Here is an 18,774-nt window from a genome sequence, read left to right on the forward strand (position 1 = left end):
CAAGCATCAAAGGTTTTGTTGTTACGGAGCTTGCGTCCTTTTTTTGCAGTTCTGCATCTAAAAAACGACACGGAAACTGTGGCCGCACATCGTACGATGTCCATTGGACAAAGTGTATTTACGGATCTTGCGTCCTTTTTTTGCAGTTCTGCATCTAAAATTGACACGGAAACTGTGGCCGCTCATCGTACGATATCCAGTGAACAAAGTGTATTGAGCAGGGAACATTTTCATCAATTATTTGTATATAAAAAGTTGCGTGGAAATCAAGATGGCATGACGCTTCGCTGCTAAAATCGAAGCTGTAACTGCAGATGCACCGCCATGCATATACCGAAGCAGCTGATCTCTAAAAGTTAATAATACAGTAACAAAGGAAAAAAAAAGTGCTATATGTCGTCATATTAAAATAACGGATTGATGCAAAATAGATGAGACATACTGGGCCATTATGGAATACCTTCATCCGATAGCGCTTCCGTAGCTTGCCTCACCACGAGAGTTCAGTTGTAAGATATGAGCCCGGTAACAAATATCAAAACTTCTAGACAGCCTATCGACAAATGTAGTCCTTTCGCAGAGAGAAATTGATTGCGTGAACAGTATAGACAAATTATTTTAAGAGTGGCGACGTAGATGAGCCAGACACGCTGCTTTTGCAACTGCTTTTATTGTGAGATATATTTGTGCCCTTGAAAATTTTGAGCTCAATAACTTTTGAAGCGTTGAAAAGCGAAGAATCTGATGGTTCTTAAAGGGCAGGCGTAGTTTGGTTTTCAAAACTGGCCCACAGGTGTGATCGATGCCGCAGTCCTCGGTACGGAAGGTGGCCCTAGGGACTTTTGCGACGGACACCACCGCTTGCCGCCTGATCTTCGTTCGGGGTCCACCGATTGCACAACTTGATGCGCTCTAGAACCTCGGTCAATGTGCGGTCAATGTAGTCCACACTCGCCTTTCCGCAAAGGAAGAAAATAAAAGAAGCGAATGCTTCATGTTAGAGCGGCGTTTCATTTATTTATTTATTTATTTATTTATTTATTTATTTAATTATCTATATATATATACTGTTAGTCAAAGGCCTCTACAGGGTGGGGTAAAGAAATACACTTCACTTGTTGACACAAGCACTACAAAATGAAATCAAGAAAGACAACACAACAGGCAGGTTTTAACAGAGGACCAATTCAACAGGTATAATAATTAAGGTTTACACAATAGTGATCAACGATTGGCATTCTAGCATAACTTCCTAGAACACACTTTACGAAGGCTATATCATATACATCACAAGCTTCAGCGTCGTAGGAAGTTTTCCTACCAACGTGACGTGCAGTTATAGAAAAATACACAAAAAAGGGAACATCTCTAGGTAGAAGAGAGGAGGTAACAAATCCTTGATGTGGTTACCTAGAGGAGTAATATGCATTACCGTCTTTTCAAATTTCTCTGTGGAATTAGTTTGAGTTATGCTATGGGGTAGTGCGTTCCATTCTTCAATCGGTTTTGGGAAGAGGGAATATTTAAAGGTGTCAACCTTTGTAAGGATAGGCACAAACTGGTCCTCATGGCTATATGTAACAACCCGTGAAATACATGGCGTTCTTTTTTCTATAAATCTGTAGGGGTTGAAGTTAAAGTAGTTGTGTTTCATTAAGTGTATGAATTTTAATTTAGCCACTTTTCGTCACAATGAAAGCTCGGGCAATTTTAGTTGAGTCAGCATTTCGGTCGCTGAGTCTATATACCTATATTTCGACATTATAAACCTTGCTGCACGCCTCCGTATTTTTTCAATTTTTTTGCTTCGCTTTTTGTAAGTGGATCCCATATTAAGCTTCCGTATTCTAGTGCGGGACGTATCAAAGTCAGATATGCAGTTAGTTAGTTTAACATTTCGGGAAGCAAGTTTCAATTTACGTCTAAGTGACCAGAGTTTAACCTCAGCGGCATTACATAAGTTAGTAATATGCTTTTTCCGAGATAAGTCATCTGATATCGTAATGCCTAAATACTTGAAGTGCGTAACTTGTGTCAATGGCTTTCCGTGTAATATGTAATTGAAAACTGACACATTTTTTGTTTTCCTAGTTATGCGGGCGTATACCGTTTTCTCTTGGTTCATTTTCATTTTCCATTGTGTGCACCAACCAGCAATGGATTGCAGTGCTGAGGCTAACTCTTGGTAATCTTCATGAGATGATATTTTAGAATATATTAGGCAATCGTCTTCAAGCAGACGAACAGTGATTTTGCTACTGAGGACACTTGTAATATCGTTTATATAACATAGGAATAAAACAGGTCCTAATACTGATCTACGGGGAACACCAAACGTTACATTTAACATTCTCGATTTCTTTACTTTCACCTCCCCGTATTGTGTCCTATCAGCTAAATATAATTCAATCCACCTAGTTATATTTAGGTTTACTCCAAGATCAAGTATTTACAAATTAAACGCGACTGGGAAACGCGATCAAAGGCTTTCGATAAGTCTAAGCGAATTCCGTCTATTTGACCTGTTTCATTATATATTTCAGCAAAATCATGCACTGTTTCAGCAAGTTGGGTGATTGTGGATAAACGTCTCCTAAATCCATGCTGGTTAGGATATAACCAGTTTGAGCTTTCGAGAAAACTAAACATGCTTTTTGACAATATATGCTCGAATATTTTACAGCATGCGCATGTAATGAATATTAGTCTGTATTTTTATACTTTATGTTTATCACCTGTTTTGTGTACTGGTACGACTCGCGCTATTAGCCAATCATGTGGTAGTTTATGCTGCTCAAGAGACGCATTAGAAATTATCATATATATGTTCTAAATGGTGGCAATCCACCATTCCGATTGCAAGATTAGGCAGTTTCACCGATTCTTTGGTGCGCTACACACAGCTACCTAGTGCATGCTCTGAGCCAGTGCAGGGAACTACGGAAACTTCAGCGTGACAGCGTTAAAGAGCTCGTTTCGTAGAAATTCTCGTATTGTCCTTAACGTATAGTTGCTTGTGAGAGAAAAACAGTGGTATGCGCGCGTGAAAATTCAAAACAAATGCTTATAAAGGGGTATTTTCTATTAAAGGGGGCCTAGAACTTGTGTGTGGCAAACAGGTGTGCAATCACGGAGCTACGGCCACGCTTCAAATGGCTTAAAAATAAAAAAAAACACTTCCTGATACATGAATGATTTATAGTGCCAAGAGACATGTAATATAGCATGGCAGGCCTGAAAATGTTCAAACTACCAAACGAAAGGTTATAATTAACTATCATTCTGAACAACAACGTGTGCCTGCAAAAAGAGGCCTGGCACACCACAGATGTACTTACAGTAATTGTAACACGCTCAAAATGCCTCAATTTCGCCGCCCATCGAGAGGCGAAGTGATAAAAACAGGCTCGGAGGACATTGTTGTGTTTTACTCTTCGAGGCAAAGCTCTTCCAAGTTCTTGGGTTTTCGCTTTATGAAAGTGCATGACGCGATAAACTTGGCTGTGAAGCGATGGCGAACGCACATTAGTTGAAACGAAGTGGATGTACCATCACGCCGCACTTAAAAAGACCCTTTAATCATCAAGTCACGTTCCTATCAAAATGCATCGCATCGCTTTCCGCGAAAGCGTTCGAATTCGTCAAGCACGAGCGCAATAACGAGGACGTACGCACGCTCCGATGTCTTCCTTCCAACGGTCGCCAAGGAATCAAAGTAACTGATAGACAATTTTGACGTCTCATTTCTTTCTGATGCAATACGTAGCTAACGACCAACTTATCATGCCAGAAAAAGTCATTTACTCGAGGGCAGGATGCTAATCATCAGGAAGAAGTTCTATAACGTCAGAATACCATTTCGCTTTCAGAGAGCGCCGAGTACTCTGCATAGTTTTTATGTAAACAAGGCTGGCTACGCGAGCCACATTCACATTACCATAGCGTTTAAAACCCTATATATGAGACCCTCCAAAAATGCACTGCAGTCAACGACGTCGTCATCTGTTGTATTCAAGTCTGTGAAAAAAGTGCTTTCTCTACTGAATATCCTGCTTGACTTTTGGGAGCTGTCCACATTAAGACCACGTTGGTTTGCACATCGTCGTGAGGTGCGGTGTTTTACGTGCACGACAAATTGATTTTAAAGCGACGTCTGATACTTTCAAAGTGTATCAAGATTTGGCTATACAGCTAAAGTGGTTGCTTGGGCACCTTGGTACGACATAGTGAAAAAGAAACCGAGGGAAAAACGAGAGACCAGACGAAAAGGGACCCAGACATAGGGGACTTTCTATGACCCTCTTCGTCTGGTTTCTCGTTTTTCGTGCTGTTTTTTTTTCGCATTGGCTATACAGAAGTGACAACATAAGTTACAGCTAGAAAATCTGCAAGGTAATTCTAATGAAAACGCACGGCTCGTATTGGGGCTCAAAATTAGCTTAAATTGTGTCGATTGTTGTTTACTTCATTTTTTACTTTGTTTTAAAATTTGTTGACATATGGTACTTGAAGTTATCTTTTTTTAAGCACTGCACCAAAATAGCAAGAAACCCTTCACAGAAGTGTTACTGAAATTATGAGCGTATGACAAGCAATAGATTAGTTATGTTTATTTTATAATTTTTCGGCGTATGAAAATTGCCAGGTATGATTGTTTTTTTTTTCATCATAAAAAATGCACCTTGATTGACTATTGATTCTGCTTCCCATTATGTATTTGCCACTAATAGACACACGGGAAATGTTTGTTATCTCAAATAGATCCGAGAAAAAGGTCACACAATATAAAAGTGGTGTTTTGTTTCTAGAAAAACGCAGCAATAGTGAAGAGGTACAGGCATATTTCCTCTAAATGTGTCACAAAAGAGGGACACAAAACTATTTTCGACACCGCGAGTGCATAAATCTGATACACGTTTTTAAAAATAAGTAAATCCTGCCTGAGGTGATCGAAAAATTCGCTAACTAAATTGTTTGAGCAACGCAGTTTGTCTAATTATGTTAAGGGCTATATAAGCGGTTGATGGTGTCCAGATGCTGCGTGTGTGTCCGCCCAAAACCAATGCTAAAAGTCCTTTAAAGCCTTGTGTAAGTATTCCATTATTAAAGGGCCCTGCGGCCTGAGTTACGCGCGTAGATATTACTGCTTCTCGAATGGTGGATCACACCGATATCGTGGAGCGAGTGGGAACGCCAAAAAATAAGTGGTTATAATTTTATTTCTGCGGAGAAACTACATTGTTCTCAGACTACCGCGACACACAATGGCTATTTCTGTGATCGGAGAAGCGCCGCGTCATGACGTGCGAGTGACGAGATTGGTCGTTCGTTTTGATTGCTTTGACGCCATTGGTCGCACGTTATATCCATATGGTCACAAATAGGCCAACGCTATGTTGTGCTGAAAATGATACAAACACATTTTTTCCTTCATCAGATACAAAAGCATTTTTGTTTTCAATTATAAATATTTCAAAGCGACGGCGGAACAACGCCAGGAGCACTAGACAACGCCACCACGAGAGTTACTATGCTCCCTACGGGAGGAAAGGGGGCATAGGTCTGCCAAATTATGTTCAACGGATGCGCAGTGAATATACTCGTCGGGCACGCAGAAAGCGACGTGGCGTCTCCCGCGTTGGTGGCCTGCCTTATTTGCATTCGCCTGCGCTGAGTCAGATTGCACTCAAACAGCGCAGGTGTTCTACAGCATCGCGTCTGCGGGTAGAATGACGCGTGCAACGGCAATATTGCAGCGTTCGGTTGATTCCGGGTGCAGCGCGGGGCATGAAGCGGAGCTTATACGTGCAACAACATGATTGTGAGCTAAGTGATCAAAGTGAGCATTAAAACAAATCGCAAGTTTCTTTAGGTGGACTAGCGGAGTTAACTAAAGTTTAATTAGGAAATTAAATTGTGCCCAAAGTGAACCGGAGCTGAACTGCACTTAGAGAAGCTGTATATGGCCATAGGCTTTGGGCAAAAGTGTATCCGTTTGTCGAGTCCCACGCTCAAAGAATACTGCAGTGGAGGCTGTTTCACTCCCACAGCTTTCTCAAGCACGCTACGATCTAATGGCTAAAAAGCTCGCTTGCACATGTTTTACAGAAAATATTGCAATTCTTTACTGCGTGCTCACAAGCTTTTCTGACGTGGCCACAAAGCGCGAACTATGTATTTAAGGACGCTTAAAGAAACTTCAAGAACGAATGGCGGGACCATTCTAATCGGTGGTCAGAAGACTGTTGTGTGTACAGTCTCACTGGCAATTACTGAAAAAGTTAAATTTGTCCCGAACCATCATTGGCAGCTGCTTCAAAGTTCGAAAAAGCATTGGCGATGGAACTGACGGAAACAAGTTGGTGCAACAGCCGAGCCGTGGGTCTGTAAATTTGGCTTCGACACGCATATCTTAAACCTCTGACGTCATTTTGCCTCACGTGACGGCGCTCGCCGAATGGCAGTGGAAGCGGCGCAAGGACCAAGTGTGCTAAACTCTTTTGCCTGTGGTAGCATAGGCGCTATAACAGAGTCACTGAAAAAAAAAAAACACCATCTCCTATACTAAGGGGAACCATGAGTAACATGTGAAGTAGCGAATGGATCGGCTTAAGTTCGTTTCTTCACGGGTATACCTTGCGCGATGTTAACGCGCCCTTGCAAGTGGAACACACCATGAGTTCAGTGTAGTTTCTGCTGCTGTTATTCGTCCCAAACTCTTGTTGAAGCACGCCACGCAGATTCATCGCAACGACACGCGGGAGCATATTTGTTCATCGCGTGGTTGCAGAATATCGTTCCCCGACGCCATCAACAGAATACTGCTGAAGGAGTATAAGAGGGAGATGCCAGAGCGTCTTAGCGCTAGTGCGTGAGCGCGTTCTGGCATTGTTTGGCCCAGCTGTTGCGTATGCACAGTAAGAATAGCGGACCGGATTAAGCTTAACCATAAACTGCTTCACGTTTAACATTTCCATGGTATACCGCTATGGTCCCGTGAATAATAGTACCAAAAAGGTAGGCTGCACGCGGGCAACATTAAGCGGTGACAGCTAATTTTTTTTTGAGGCCCTCCGGCCCGTCGCTATTGTGCCTGGAGAGGAGACTAATCTTTCCGTCCGATATCGTGTTACGCTCGACTGAACTGTACTATGTGGGTTTAATTCTTCAATAGGTTGCTATAGAAGCGATTTTGGGTTATCGATGATTACGAATGAACTGCGCCGCAAGCCACGTAATTGTGAATCTAATTTCTGGCAAGTATCTCCGTCTAATCCCAAACTCTCCTCACGACCATCATTACTTCATCAATTTTGTTTCGTGCCACAGGTGCGTTCGCTTAGTACGAAGGTGTTCGCTCGGTACAGGCACTTCACGCAAGAAACCATTTATTTCTACACTGAGTGAATATTGCGTGTTTGAGCTAACATTGCAGTCTGCTGAATGTGCAGTCACTGTTCAGGAAACGGCGACACATTTATAAATGTGTTATTTCCTAACTGATTCGTAAAAAAAGTAGGCGGTGAGAAATGAACGGAGAACACCTAAATGACACGAAAAGAGGCGTGTTCTTGAACTTTTGTTGTGCTACGCGGCATATATGTTTTTTTTTTGTTCAAGTTGGAAGCGCGTAAGCAGTTGAATGTTCGGTTCAGTTTCTACTTTCTTTGCGTCATGCGCGCATATTAAGGTTTTGTTCACACAGTACTTTTTACATTTTTGCTCAGAAATAGCGAAGCCGAAATATTTTTCTAAGCGTAAGGTAAACAATCACATTATCTCAATTAGGTACTAATAATGTCGCTAACCAATAAGCTCGGCAATAATTGCTAATAGAAAACAGTTTTTCCTGTTTATCTGAGCACTTGGAGTACAATGGAAGTCTATACAAGGTTAATTAGGACGAAAAGGAAGGAAGCGCGAAATGCACGTTCTATATATATATATATATATATATATATATATATGCACATGAAGCTGTTTGAACTGGCCCAACCATGAGTGTAACTCACTGGAAATGTGAAAGACACCTGTTTTCATTGTGAACATCAACTTTATTGTAAAGGTACACTCGGTGGAATACAGCGTGTTAGCATCCTCGTTTTTGCAATAAATTCGCCTAATAAAATCTCCTGATAGCGTTTTGTATGAACAAGTTTCATGCGGAATCTATCAGTCACGCTCGTGTTTTGCGACACAGCAAATGATCACACCACAATGGCCTTCAAGGTCTGCCCATAAAGAGTTATTTTACTTACTTTTAGATATTTCTGTGATGCGTGACCTGTTTACTCCTAATGCATGCGCAGTCTGTTCAAAATATTCAGATATAATCAGCCGAGCAAATTGAAGAGGTTGTAGTGCGTTGTTTGAATCACTGAGCAGAGAAGTCGCATAAGGTGAAATACTTTTTCTTTTCTTATGTGATTCTCAAAAAGAAAAGTGAGCCCCGTAACTGTCTGCATCAGTGTGCCACACCTCAGCGGTAGCTCACGAGGGATTGGAGTAAGGAGGGATTAAAAAGATAGGATTAAAGGTATATAGATAGAGAGGGGGACGGAGAAAGCATGGCGCAGGGACAGCGACACCAAGAAGCTAGGAGAAGATACCAAAGATGGACACGGTCGCAGGAGCCCTAGGACGGGGAAGCACTCAGCGAGAGCTCTTGTCGGCGGCAGGAAATGGCGTAGGGTGAGCCAGTCGACCACAGCTGTGCTCTCCTCGGAGATCGTAGGGGCACAACCGATCGGCACGACATCCAGCGAGCGAGTCCAAATATTCTGTCATAAGAGTTTATTTCCAGCGAACATCTCGTAAATTACTTCAGAAACCAGTGTTCTTGGAGGGAGCAATTCTCTGGTTTTATTGATATGTGCGGTTTAACGTCCCATAACCACCATTTCATTATGAGGGACACTGCAGTGGAGGACTCCGAAAATTTCGACCACCTGGCGTTCTTTGATGTGCACCGAAATTTGAGCACACAGGCTCACGGCATTTTCGCCTCCATCGAAAATGCAATCGCCGCAGCCGGGATTCGATCTCGCGACCTGCGGTTCAGTAGCCGACTACCTTAGCCACTGAACCACCGTGGCGGGGAGAGCGCATTCTCTGCTCTGAGATCAATTCTCTGCAGTCATGTAGAGAGCAGTTCTTCGGCATCTTCTCTGCACGTAATGCGAAAATAAACGAGATTCCCAGGTCCCGTTCAGTTCCTGCTAAGCTATACTTCCTCGCATATGCATGTCAGAATAAAAAACCGCAGAAATACTTCTAGAAACGGTGCTTATGCGAAAATCATGGCCGCGCTGCGCGTTCAACGTGCGTGCACCGACAGCGCTTGGAAGGAATATGGCGTTGCGAAGTCACGTGATGTGAGTGAGCCAATCGCATCGACGGTGGCGTGCGGGAAACGGATGTCACACTCAGAATGTTTTAAAGCCGATAGTCTTTCTTGGGGACCTTGGACGCAAAAATTTTGGTCTGCCTCTCAGTACATATGCCTGTTTGTCTGCCCTCAATGGTACCTTAAACGGCATCAAAGTGGCGAAGCGGTACTCCAAACGGCCGACCCCATGCGGAGCACCCACTAATACTGCTTAACATTCAGCGTTCATACTTGTGCGATTGTCAATTAAAAAGCATTTTGTGCATATCTGAGACACCATAAAAACACTTCAATATTCTGTATGTGTTTCTAACTAGAAAAGGCACACATAAGTAATTATAAGGACCGTAGCGTTTATCACGTTCGGCGAGTAGGCAACGCTTGCACGAAAAGGCAAGTATTTCCAACGCTTTGCTAAGACGACACGGCGGTGGCACCTACGTGTCGCCTCGCGTTGTACACCTTATGACCACCGAGACGGGCGCGTAGGGCGCGCGCGCTTCGTTTTCCTAGCTAACTGCCAGATGGCGCTCTTGTCTCACGTGGGGCGTGACTTGATGTGCTCGTTCACCTCCGCTGCATGCTCGAGGCACTAACGTCACGCCTCTAGCAAAAAATTCCCAAATTTTCTTGTACAGAACATCAAATGAACGTTTTGTTCGCTCTCTCCAGATGCAAGAGTATCGTCTTTCGACGACATTTGCAGTGTAACATGCAAATACGGGGCCAATTTTTCTTGGGTGAATCGAGCCACCCCAAAGCGACGCTCGCGGTGATTGGAACCGGCTTTTTAAAAGTTAGTGGCGGAGTGACAAAGCGATACGCTAAAGAAGACTTTTTTTCTCGTTGTCTGCTGAGGATTGAAGGCTAATAAGTTCCGTTATTACACAAATTTCGATTTTTCTTTTTCCGTTCATCTGAATATTCTGCACTGCAGCGCTCACAGACAAAAAAAAACAAAAAAACATCGCAGCCCCCCCCCCCCCCCCCCCCCAGGCGGCGCCAGCACGCATCGTGACCTGAGCAAGTTCATTCCGCCGACGTGGCACCCCTCGATGGATGAGGCCCTGCACAAGAAGCTCCAAAGTTCAAGAAATTCTCACAAAGCGCGAAAAATTTGAGCGCTGGTAGTGGACATCTGTCTTACAACCCGATGGGGCTGCGCTATTGCTCTCCATTCAAGGGCCAACCTTAAGTTCAATATACTATTGTCATAACTGAAGGCTATACTTCTTTAGAGACTGCTCAATTTTAATGAAAAAAAACTGCTGTTTACAATAGGTTGTCTTCTCGAGTACTGAGTCACCAGTATTTTGTAATTGTTTTTGTTCTATATAGGTGACTCGTTTCAGCCTTTATCATTATCTTAATACTTGTGTTCGGCGGCAGAGGTGGTGCGTTCGATTGGGTCTCGTGCTGTCTCGTTTTAGTGTAAATATTTCGTGGCACGGGCGCTGAGAGAAAAGGTTTCGGTCTGTTTCTTTTGACTAACTAAAATGCTTTCGCTGAGCTCGTCCAACTAACTTCGGCAAAACGAACGGATTGGTGAAGCTTTGGCGGGATGAACATAGTTTCAAGTCACGACATTTTGAAGGCACTTATCGACTTATCGATCGTCGAAAGAGGCGTGGTCCTGTCAACTTTCTCTTGACTTTAGTTGCAGTGAATAAATACGACATGCGTGAGACATTCGATGGCGATTATTGACCTCGATCTTTTTCACATTTTGGATTATGTTCATGATGGAGCCAGCCACGCTGGGATCTTGGCTGGCTACCAGCTCCGGGTTCGGCAGAGGCACCTTGCGGTCACCGTTGTCAGCCGTCGACTCGCCCTTAGAGAGGGGGTGCCTGCACAGCGAGCAATTTCAGTGCACAAACGCATGCATCCAATAGAGCGCCGTCAAGCATAATATGCAATATGTAGGACTGCGATGAATGGCCATTCAAATAATAACTTTATAGGCGTTCGGAAATCCATGTATTGCGCACATTCTTTAATTTGCTTTTTTTCCTAAAAGAGGAATACACATTTAGACGGCAAACATTTGACAATATTTGTTGTTGCCTTAGTATGACTTTCTTGTGAATATGTGGGCTAAGTAATACAGAATCCTGGTATAATTTTTTAAAAGAAAATATGCTTGACAGAAATGCGTTTGGATGGGCGAAATTATAAAAAGTACGTGTGTTGCGTGACCAGAAGTCTAATGTCGATAGTCTCCTAGCACACCTAAATTCATTTAGGCTGGCGATTTCATTCACGGCGGAACGTGAAACAAACAACATTCTTCCTTTACTCGACATTGTAATTTCACAATCCACATGGTCTATAAGGTGGCGTGCAAGGTTATTTGAAATGGTGGATTCAAAAATATAGAATTGTTGACTGCGCATCCAAGTCGCAGTACCTCGGGCTTATCCGCCTCTTTCCTTAGCTCGCCCTTGGAGTGTTTCTTCATTTTTCACCGTTCAAAGCTGCGAAATGCTGCTGCCTTTTACAAAGCTGTTATTGGAAGGAAACATAAGGAGTCAATCATTCGTTCGAAGGTGGCTGGGGCGTTACAAAGGACGAAGAGCATGAACTTGAACAGATATAGACCATCGGAAGTGATGAATGCCGTCTTTTCACTGTCCATTACATCTACCTCTATCTGTCAGTAGACGGAACTAAATCTATAGAGGAAAAATAGTGGGACCCATAGAGGCAATCAAGAGCATCATCAATTCGTGGTACAGAGTACACGTATTTTTGGGTAATTTTTTGAGGTGCCGATAATCAACGCAGAAACCACATGCACCGTCTTTCTGGCGGACTAGCACTACTAGAGAAGCCCAAGGGCTTTAGGATGGCTCAATGATGTCCTTGGCGAGCCATTTGTCGACCTCACTTTGGATAGTGTGATGCTCGGCCACCAACACCCGATATGGACGCCTATGAATAGGAAGCTCATTACCAGTGTTTATGCGGTGGGTCATACCAGTAGCTTTCCCCAATGGACGGCCACTGAGTTCAAAAACTTCGATGTAGGACAGCAGAACCCGGCGGAGCTCGTCAGTCATCTGCGGCGTTAAGTTCGAAGCGATCATCGACGTAATACGCGTTCGAAGCAAGTGTCAGATTGATTTTGAGTGTTGGGGTCAGAAGGAGTGGCCATCGTGAAGACATCTACCGCATTGTCTTCTAAGGTGCAGAGCAACGCCAAAGAGATCCCTTGTGACAGCACTTGAAGCGTCAAGCTAAAGTTGACAACTGGAAGACACGTGGGATTTTCTGCGATGGACAGAATGGAGTGCGGCAATGTAATGCCACAATTTATGAGGACATCGGTGATGGGGGTCAAAACATAGTCACCGTCGGGAACTGGTGGTATTGAGACGAGCTTTATATACGTCAGTGTCTGTGGAGGGAGGCGCGCATGTCCCGTTGTGCAGAGGCGACTCGGCCGTTGTGCAAGAGGTTCTGATGCGGGCAAGTGTAGACGGAGCGTACTGGTCGATCAGTCTATGAGGGCAGAATGCGCGGACAGGAAGTCGAGGCCTAAGATTATGTCGTGGGGGCATTTATAAAAAATGGTGAAGAAAACAACTGTGTATCGATCCGCAATGCTTACATGAGCGGCGCACATTCCAACGATAGATACTATTCCGCCATCCACAACACGGACGAACTGAGTGGTCGTAGGTGTGAGATCCTTCTTCAGCTTGCGGCGAAAATAACTCGTCATCACGGAAAGTTGAGTGCCAGTGTCGGCAAGATCAGTGACATGTACGCTATCTACTTGTATGTCTATAAGGTTACGTTTTGTCCGTATCGTCAAGAGAGGGTTTTCCGTCGATGGATGGATGGATGGATGAATGAATGGATGGATATGGCTGTGCCCTTTAGATCGGGCGGTGGCTAGCGCCACCAAGCCGTAATACTGAATGAACGAAAAACTAGATTTATATATATATATTTTTTCCTTTAAATAGTTAGGTTGAGGATTCGTACTTTGCAGTGAAGAATTTAGTTTTCACTCGTGCCTTGACTTTAGCCACCAATCAGATAACCCCCGTTTAGTTAATTCTACCCGCTTAAAGTTATTTTGCCCTCCCTGTCCCTAAATCCCAGTGCTTTGAAAATCTCTGCGCCATCATCCTGAACTATAGGATGAAGTACTTTACAAACCATTTTCAAGTGTTCAGCAGTTTCTTTTTCCTCTCCACACGCACTGTATACCGCGTCTACCCCTTCGTATTTGGCCCGATATGTCTTGGTTCGCAATACTCCCGTCCTGGCCTCAAACAGTAGAGAACTACCCCGAGTATTATCATAGATCCTTTTCTTGGCAATTTCCTGCTTAAAAGTTCGATAGATCTCTAGTGCGGACTTCCTAATCATGCTGATTCTCCACATATCGGTCTCTGCTTCCTTCACCTTCTTAACCGATAATGCTTTTTGGTTTGGCCCCCTGCTGTTTTCTAAGTATTTAGCAGTCATTTTTCTGGTTCGCTTCCTCCATTTTGTATCGACATTCTTCATGTACAAGTAGCTGAATACCTTCCTAGCGGAACGCTCCTCCTCCGAATTTCTCAATCGCTTCTCAAATTTTATCTTGCTGCTAGCTTCCCTGCCCTCAAATGATGTCCATCCCATATCACTTTGTACTCCCTGCTTTGGTGTATTCCCGTGAGCTCCTAAGGGAAGCCTACCTATTTCACGTTGCTTAATTTCTAATCTTGCTTGAACTTCTGATCTCATGCACAAGACCGCATTGCCGAACGTCAGACCAGGAACCATGACCCCTTTCTATATTCCTCTCACAACATCATATCTACTGTAATTCCACAGTGCCCTGTTTTTCATTACCGCTGCATTCCTTTTACCTTTAGTCGTCACGTATGTTTCGTGTTCCCTTAGGTAGACGGCCCCATTGCTTATCCATACGCCCAGATATTTGTATTTATCTGTTATCTCTAGCGTGACCTTCTGTATTCTAATCTCACTACCTTCATTGTCATAAAAATCATGACTGCTGATTTTCCCTTACTGAATCTGAAATCTAACCTATCTCCCTCATTACCGCAGATGTCCACCAATCTCTGCAAATCTTCCTTGTTTTCGGCCATTAGCACTACATCATCTGCGTACATCAATGCTGGTAGTGCCTGTTCAATGAGTTTTTCTTGTTTCACGAAAGAGAGGTGAAGCCCAGTCCACTTCCCTATAATTTGGCCTCTAATCCTTGCAGGTACATCCGTCAGTCCGAGTGATGCAGCGCCACCTTCGGAAGCTGCAACACTTGGTTTTCCGTCGAAAAACCTCGTGGGAAGGTGGCGAAAGACTGTCGGCGGGGCTGTGGAGAACGAGACTGGCGACGTTGGGGGAATAGAGAGCGGGAGTAGCTGTCTTTAATAGCAGGTTACTGGGCAAAATGGTGACGGCTGGCCTCATGGCGATAGGCAGAACGCGCGTCAAAGGGACGTGCAGGGACGTGCAGGGACGTGGAAGGGCTTGTGCAGGAGGAACCCAGCGACTTCTGCAATGGCAAGCATTGTGCCCGATTTGGTGACATGAGAAGCAGATCGGCTTGTCATAGTGTGTTCGCCATGCGGATGGATTACAGAACGTTGAGAAAGAGAGCTGGTCGGGAAGGGACGTGCAGGCGTGTATTGGGGCTGGAAGTCGGGGCGGGGAGGTGGTGAAATAGAGTGAATTCCCAAGCTGGTGATTTCCTGCTGGATGACTGCTTGAATGAGGGGCTACGTAATTGGAGGAGAGGGGTCAGGGCACGTAGGTCCCACCTTAGCTGGAGCAGCCACTTCAAGCTCTCGCCTGACGGGTCGCGTCAAGTTGTCACAGGTGTCTGGTGGATGATATGTGTCGAGACACGAGGATGTCGCAGCGGTGTTCGGAAGGCGCTGGAACTGATGGGAGATGCGCCTGCTTTTACCTTGTTGGAACTGGCGGCATTCTCGAATAATTGCATCAACAGATGACACATTGTTGAATACCAACAGGTTGAAAACATCGTCGGCGATACCCTTTAGAATATGCGCAACATTGTCAAGCTCCGACATGTTTTCGTCAGCTTGGCGGCATAGTGAGAAGACGGCCTGAATGTAACTGATGTAGGACTCCGTGGAAGATTATGCGCAAGTCGACGACTCATTCTTCACAGCTTCATGACGACCAAAGGTGTTGCTAAAAAGCTCACGGATCTTTTCCTTGAAGCTGTACAAGCTTGTAATGTCATGCTCGTAGTTGTTAAACAAAACACGAGGGGTTCCATCGAGATAAAAGATGACGTTCGCAAGCATATGTGTGGGGTCCTACCTGTAAGTGGCGCTGACGCGTTCGTAGAGGCGTAGCCAATGTCAGAATCCTCGAGAACACGTCAGGGTCTTTGAGAACGGGAAGCGTCACGAAAGTTGTTGTAGGAGCTGGGTTGACAGGCCGGGCAGAAGGGCGGGCAACCGGGGAGGATGTAGCCGAGTCTCGAGCGGTCATGTTGAAAGCCGCGAGGGAGCGTCCGCTTCGGAATTCCGCGGCGAGGACGGGGATCGCACAACTTCACCAAATATGTTACGTGAAGTAGACCGACTCAGAGGGGTAGTCACAGATGTATTTTCAGCCGGTTAAGCGAGCAGTGCCAGCCACGGAGATTTGCTCGCGCCAGTCTATATGCTTTGCTTCTTCGTCTCCATGCACTGGCACGCAGCAATATTTACAACATATGTACATAACGTAAACGAGGAAGCTTCCGACACTTGATGAACTCGCATTTTATAGGCACCAAGACCCTCGATAAGGAGGGCACCACCCGTTGTTGGGCGCGCACAGCGTCTCTAAGGGACGCGTCAAGCGTCTTTGACGGACGCCTCCGGTGTCCGTGAAAGACGCGTCAGTGGCTCTTAGAGAAACACCAGCAAGGGGGTTGAGAGAGCACTGCCCAGTGCATAGCGAGTTCATGACAGCAGCTCTGCTGGGCTGACGATGAACTAATGGACAAGGATCTGCAGCTACTGTTCAGAGGGTCACTGTTTAGGAGGCCTAAGTGTCCACTCTTGCAAATGCCAGGAACAGCTGATGACGCATAAAATCGGACATGTCTAGACGTCGTGGACTCAGCTCTGACCTCCGGGCTCGCCCTCTGCAGATGCGTCATCCTAGTGAAACCCGCGAGCGCCAAACACTACCCCCTAAGACCTGCCAGGCTCATTGTACAAGATTCAGTAAAGTTGGCAAGGGAGAGGAAGAAGAATTCGCACCCCACTCAAGCAATCGCGTCCCATACCAGACGGAGGGACTTCTTTACCACCTGGCTCGATCCGATACACAAAGACAATTTGTAACTTAGATCGTTGGCACGCGCTACTCAAATCCCTTGGATGCATAACGGAATCACCCTCCAAGGCGCAGCATTGACGGGGCTCTATCCAAAAAAACTTGTTTCCAAACGCATGAAGGCAGGAGCATCTGAACGACTTTGGCCTACATCCAAACGCCTTTCTCTGCCTTAAATCGAGAATTCGATTCCTCTCTCTCTACCTCTGTATCATTGTTCGTGTCTTTGTTCTTCGGTCATGCTTATGGAGTTCATTATAGTAACGAGTGACATACCCGGATCGGCAGCTACAAGCTCAAATGTTTCTGCCTGACATTCACCCACGCTAACCGAGAGGCATTAGCGTGTTATTTCAATGGACCCATTGTGGAGAAACTCTATCTCAGACTTTGTACTCGGTGCTTTGACGAGTGCGTCTGCACTCTTTTCCTGCTGTGCTGGAAATACTGCATCTGCCGTGCGCTGAGGAATTAAATCCTTCTGATTTCCAGCCAGGCTAGTGGTGTCTCTTACCTCACACTGCCCAGGAACGCTGTCATTTCGATCTAACTCACGCGCGCGTTCGTAAAACCTAGCATTCGCGTCATCACTAGTAGCTTCGCTTTTGTACATTGCACATTCACATGCCTCCTCAGCACAGTCTGGAGCTCAAGCCGCTTTAATTCGGAAAGAAGCAATAGTCCTTTTATTTCATCAGCATGCTTTCCTTTTTCCTCAGCATGCCATTTTTTATCATTTGCCTCACGCTTTTTAGCTTCAGCTCAGCGCATTTCCTCGTTTGCATGGAGCTCCTTAATAATTTACCAAGAATGGTGAAGCTCTCAGTCATATAATCATAAGGCAAGTAATGCCTGAATGATGTGCGGCTTCCGTGCGGCGTTCTCCACGTCCTCCCTCCATTCCGCACAAAGCAAAACACATCAGGCTTGCGTAGTGAATTGAGGTCCATAACCACAAGCTCAGACATCAAACTCTTCTTCCTATCTATTCTCCATCAATATCACTAAGGAAAATTACGCAAAAAACGCTAAAATTTGATAACAATAACCTACCAGTTTCAAGCTTCAAGTCTACCTTTAAAAGCTCGGCAAATCTTGAGGGAAAAAAATCTGACACTCACGTCGATGCTGTCATAGGTTCTGTTGTGTGTCCAGGTTTCAGCATGTTCAAGTTGCAAGGCCCACAGCCATCGCACCGCTGCTACCAGTTGTTTCGAAGAAAATAGGGCCCCACAGGTTTCTTGGGTAGCGTGTCGAAAGAGCCAACGGATTGGGCAGGAAGGATCCAGACAGTGGCAAGGCAAAATGCCGCCAGAAGGAAAAAAAGCGTGTATATTTACAACGTATGTACATAACGTGGACGAGGGAACCCCCGACACTTGATGCGACGGCTTTTTATAGGCGCCGAGACGCTCGAGGAGAAGAGCACCGCCCACTGTTAGACGCGCGCAGCGTCTTCGAGAGACGCGTCCGGCGTGTCTGATGGACACTTCTGGTTTCCGTGACGGCCGCGTCACTTTCTCTTGGAGGAACACCAGAAAGGGGGGCGAGAGAGCACTGCCCGGCACGTAGCGAGTTCATAACAACACTGGTATACGATGCCTTCCGGATAAGAGCATGGCATCCAGCGCTGTTTATCTCTCTTCGGCGAAGTAACCCGCAAGGTGTGAACGCAGTAGTTTCTTGCACGGCGGTGTTATAAGCGAACGTGCGTAGGGAAGAATGTCAGCCCCAGTTTTTGTGGTCTTGGTAAACGTGAAAGAATAGCTTGTTGACGGCCGTCTTCTTGAGTTTCTCTGTAAAGCTATTACTTTGTGAATGGTATGCAGTAGTTTTTCGATAAACGGTTCCGCTAAGCTGCATGACGCCTTGTATCATCCGTTCGGTAAGACCTGTTCCACGATCAGTTATGACAACTGCTGGTACTGCACAACCCAGGATGGGGTTCTGATTGAGAAAATGGGCAATATCACTGGCGCTGTCGAGTTGTAGTGCCTTCGTTGCTTAGTATCGCGTCTTGTAATCAGCAACTAAAATGTAGCGTATTCCATCATGAG

General features: G+C 45.1%; 1 protein-coding gene across 1 annotated transcript in view; it reads right to left on the reverse strand.

The window, feature by feature from the left end:
* Nucleotides 1–832: 832 nt before the first annotated feature.
* Nucleotides 833–18,774, reverse strand: part of LOC142777206 (uncharacterized) — a 30,915-nt gene continuing 12,973 nt past the window's right edge. The window contains exons 2-3 of the mRNA XM_075881529.1: nt 11,097–11,238; nt 833–955 (exon numbers count right to left, since the gene is read on the reverse strand). Of these exons, the coding sequence (XP_075737644.1) occupies nt 833–955; nt 11,097–11,238 (265 nt within the window). The remainder of the gene's footprint in view (nt 956–11,096; nt 11,239–18,774) is intronic.

This window comes from Rhipicephalus microplus, chromosome X (genome assembly GCF_043290135.1).
Source record: "Rhipicephalus microplus isolate Deutch F79 chromosome X, USDA_Rmic, whole genome shotgun sequence".
NCBI lineage: Eukaryota > Metazoa > Arthropoda > Arachnida > Ixodida > Ixodidae > Rhipicephalus > Rhipicephalus microplus.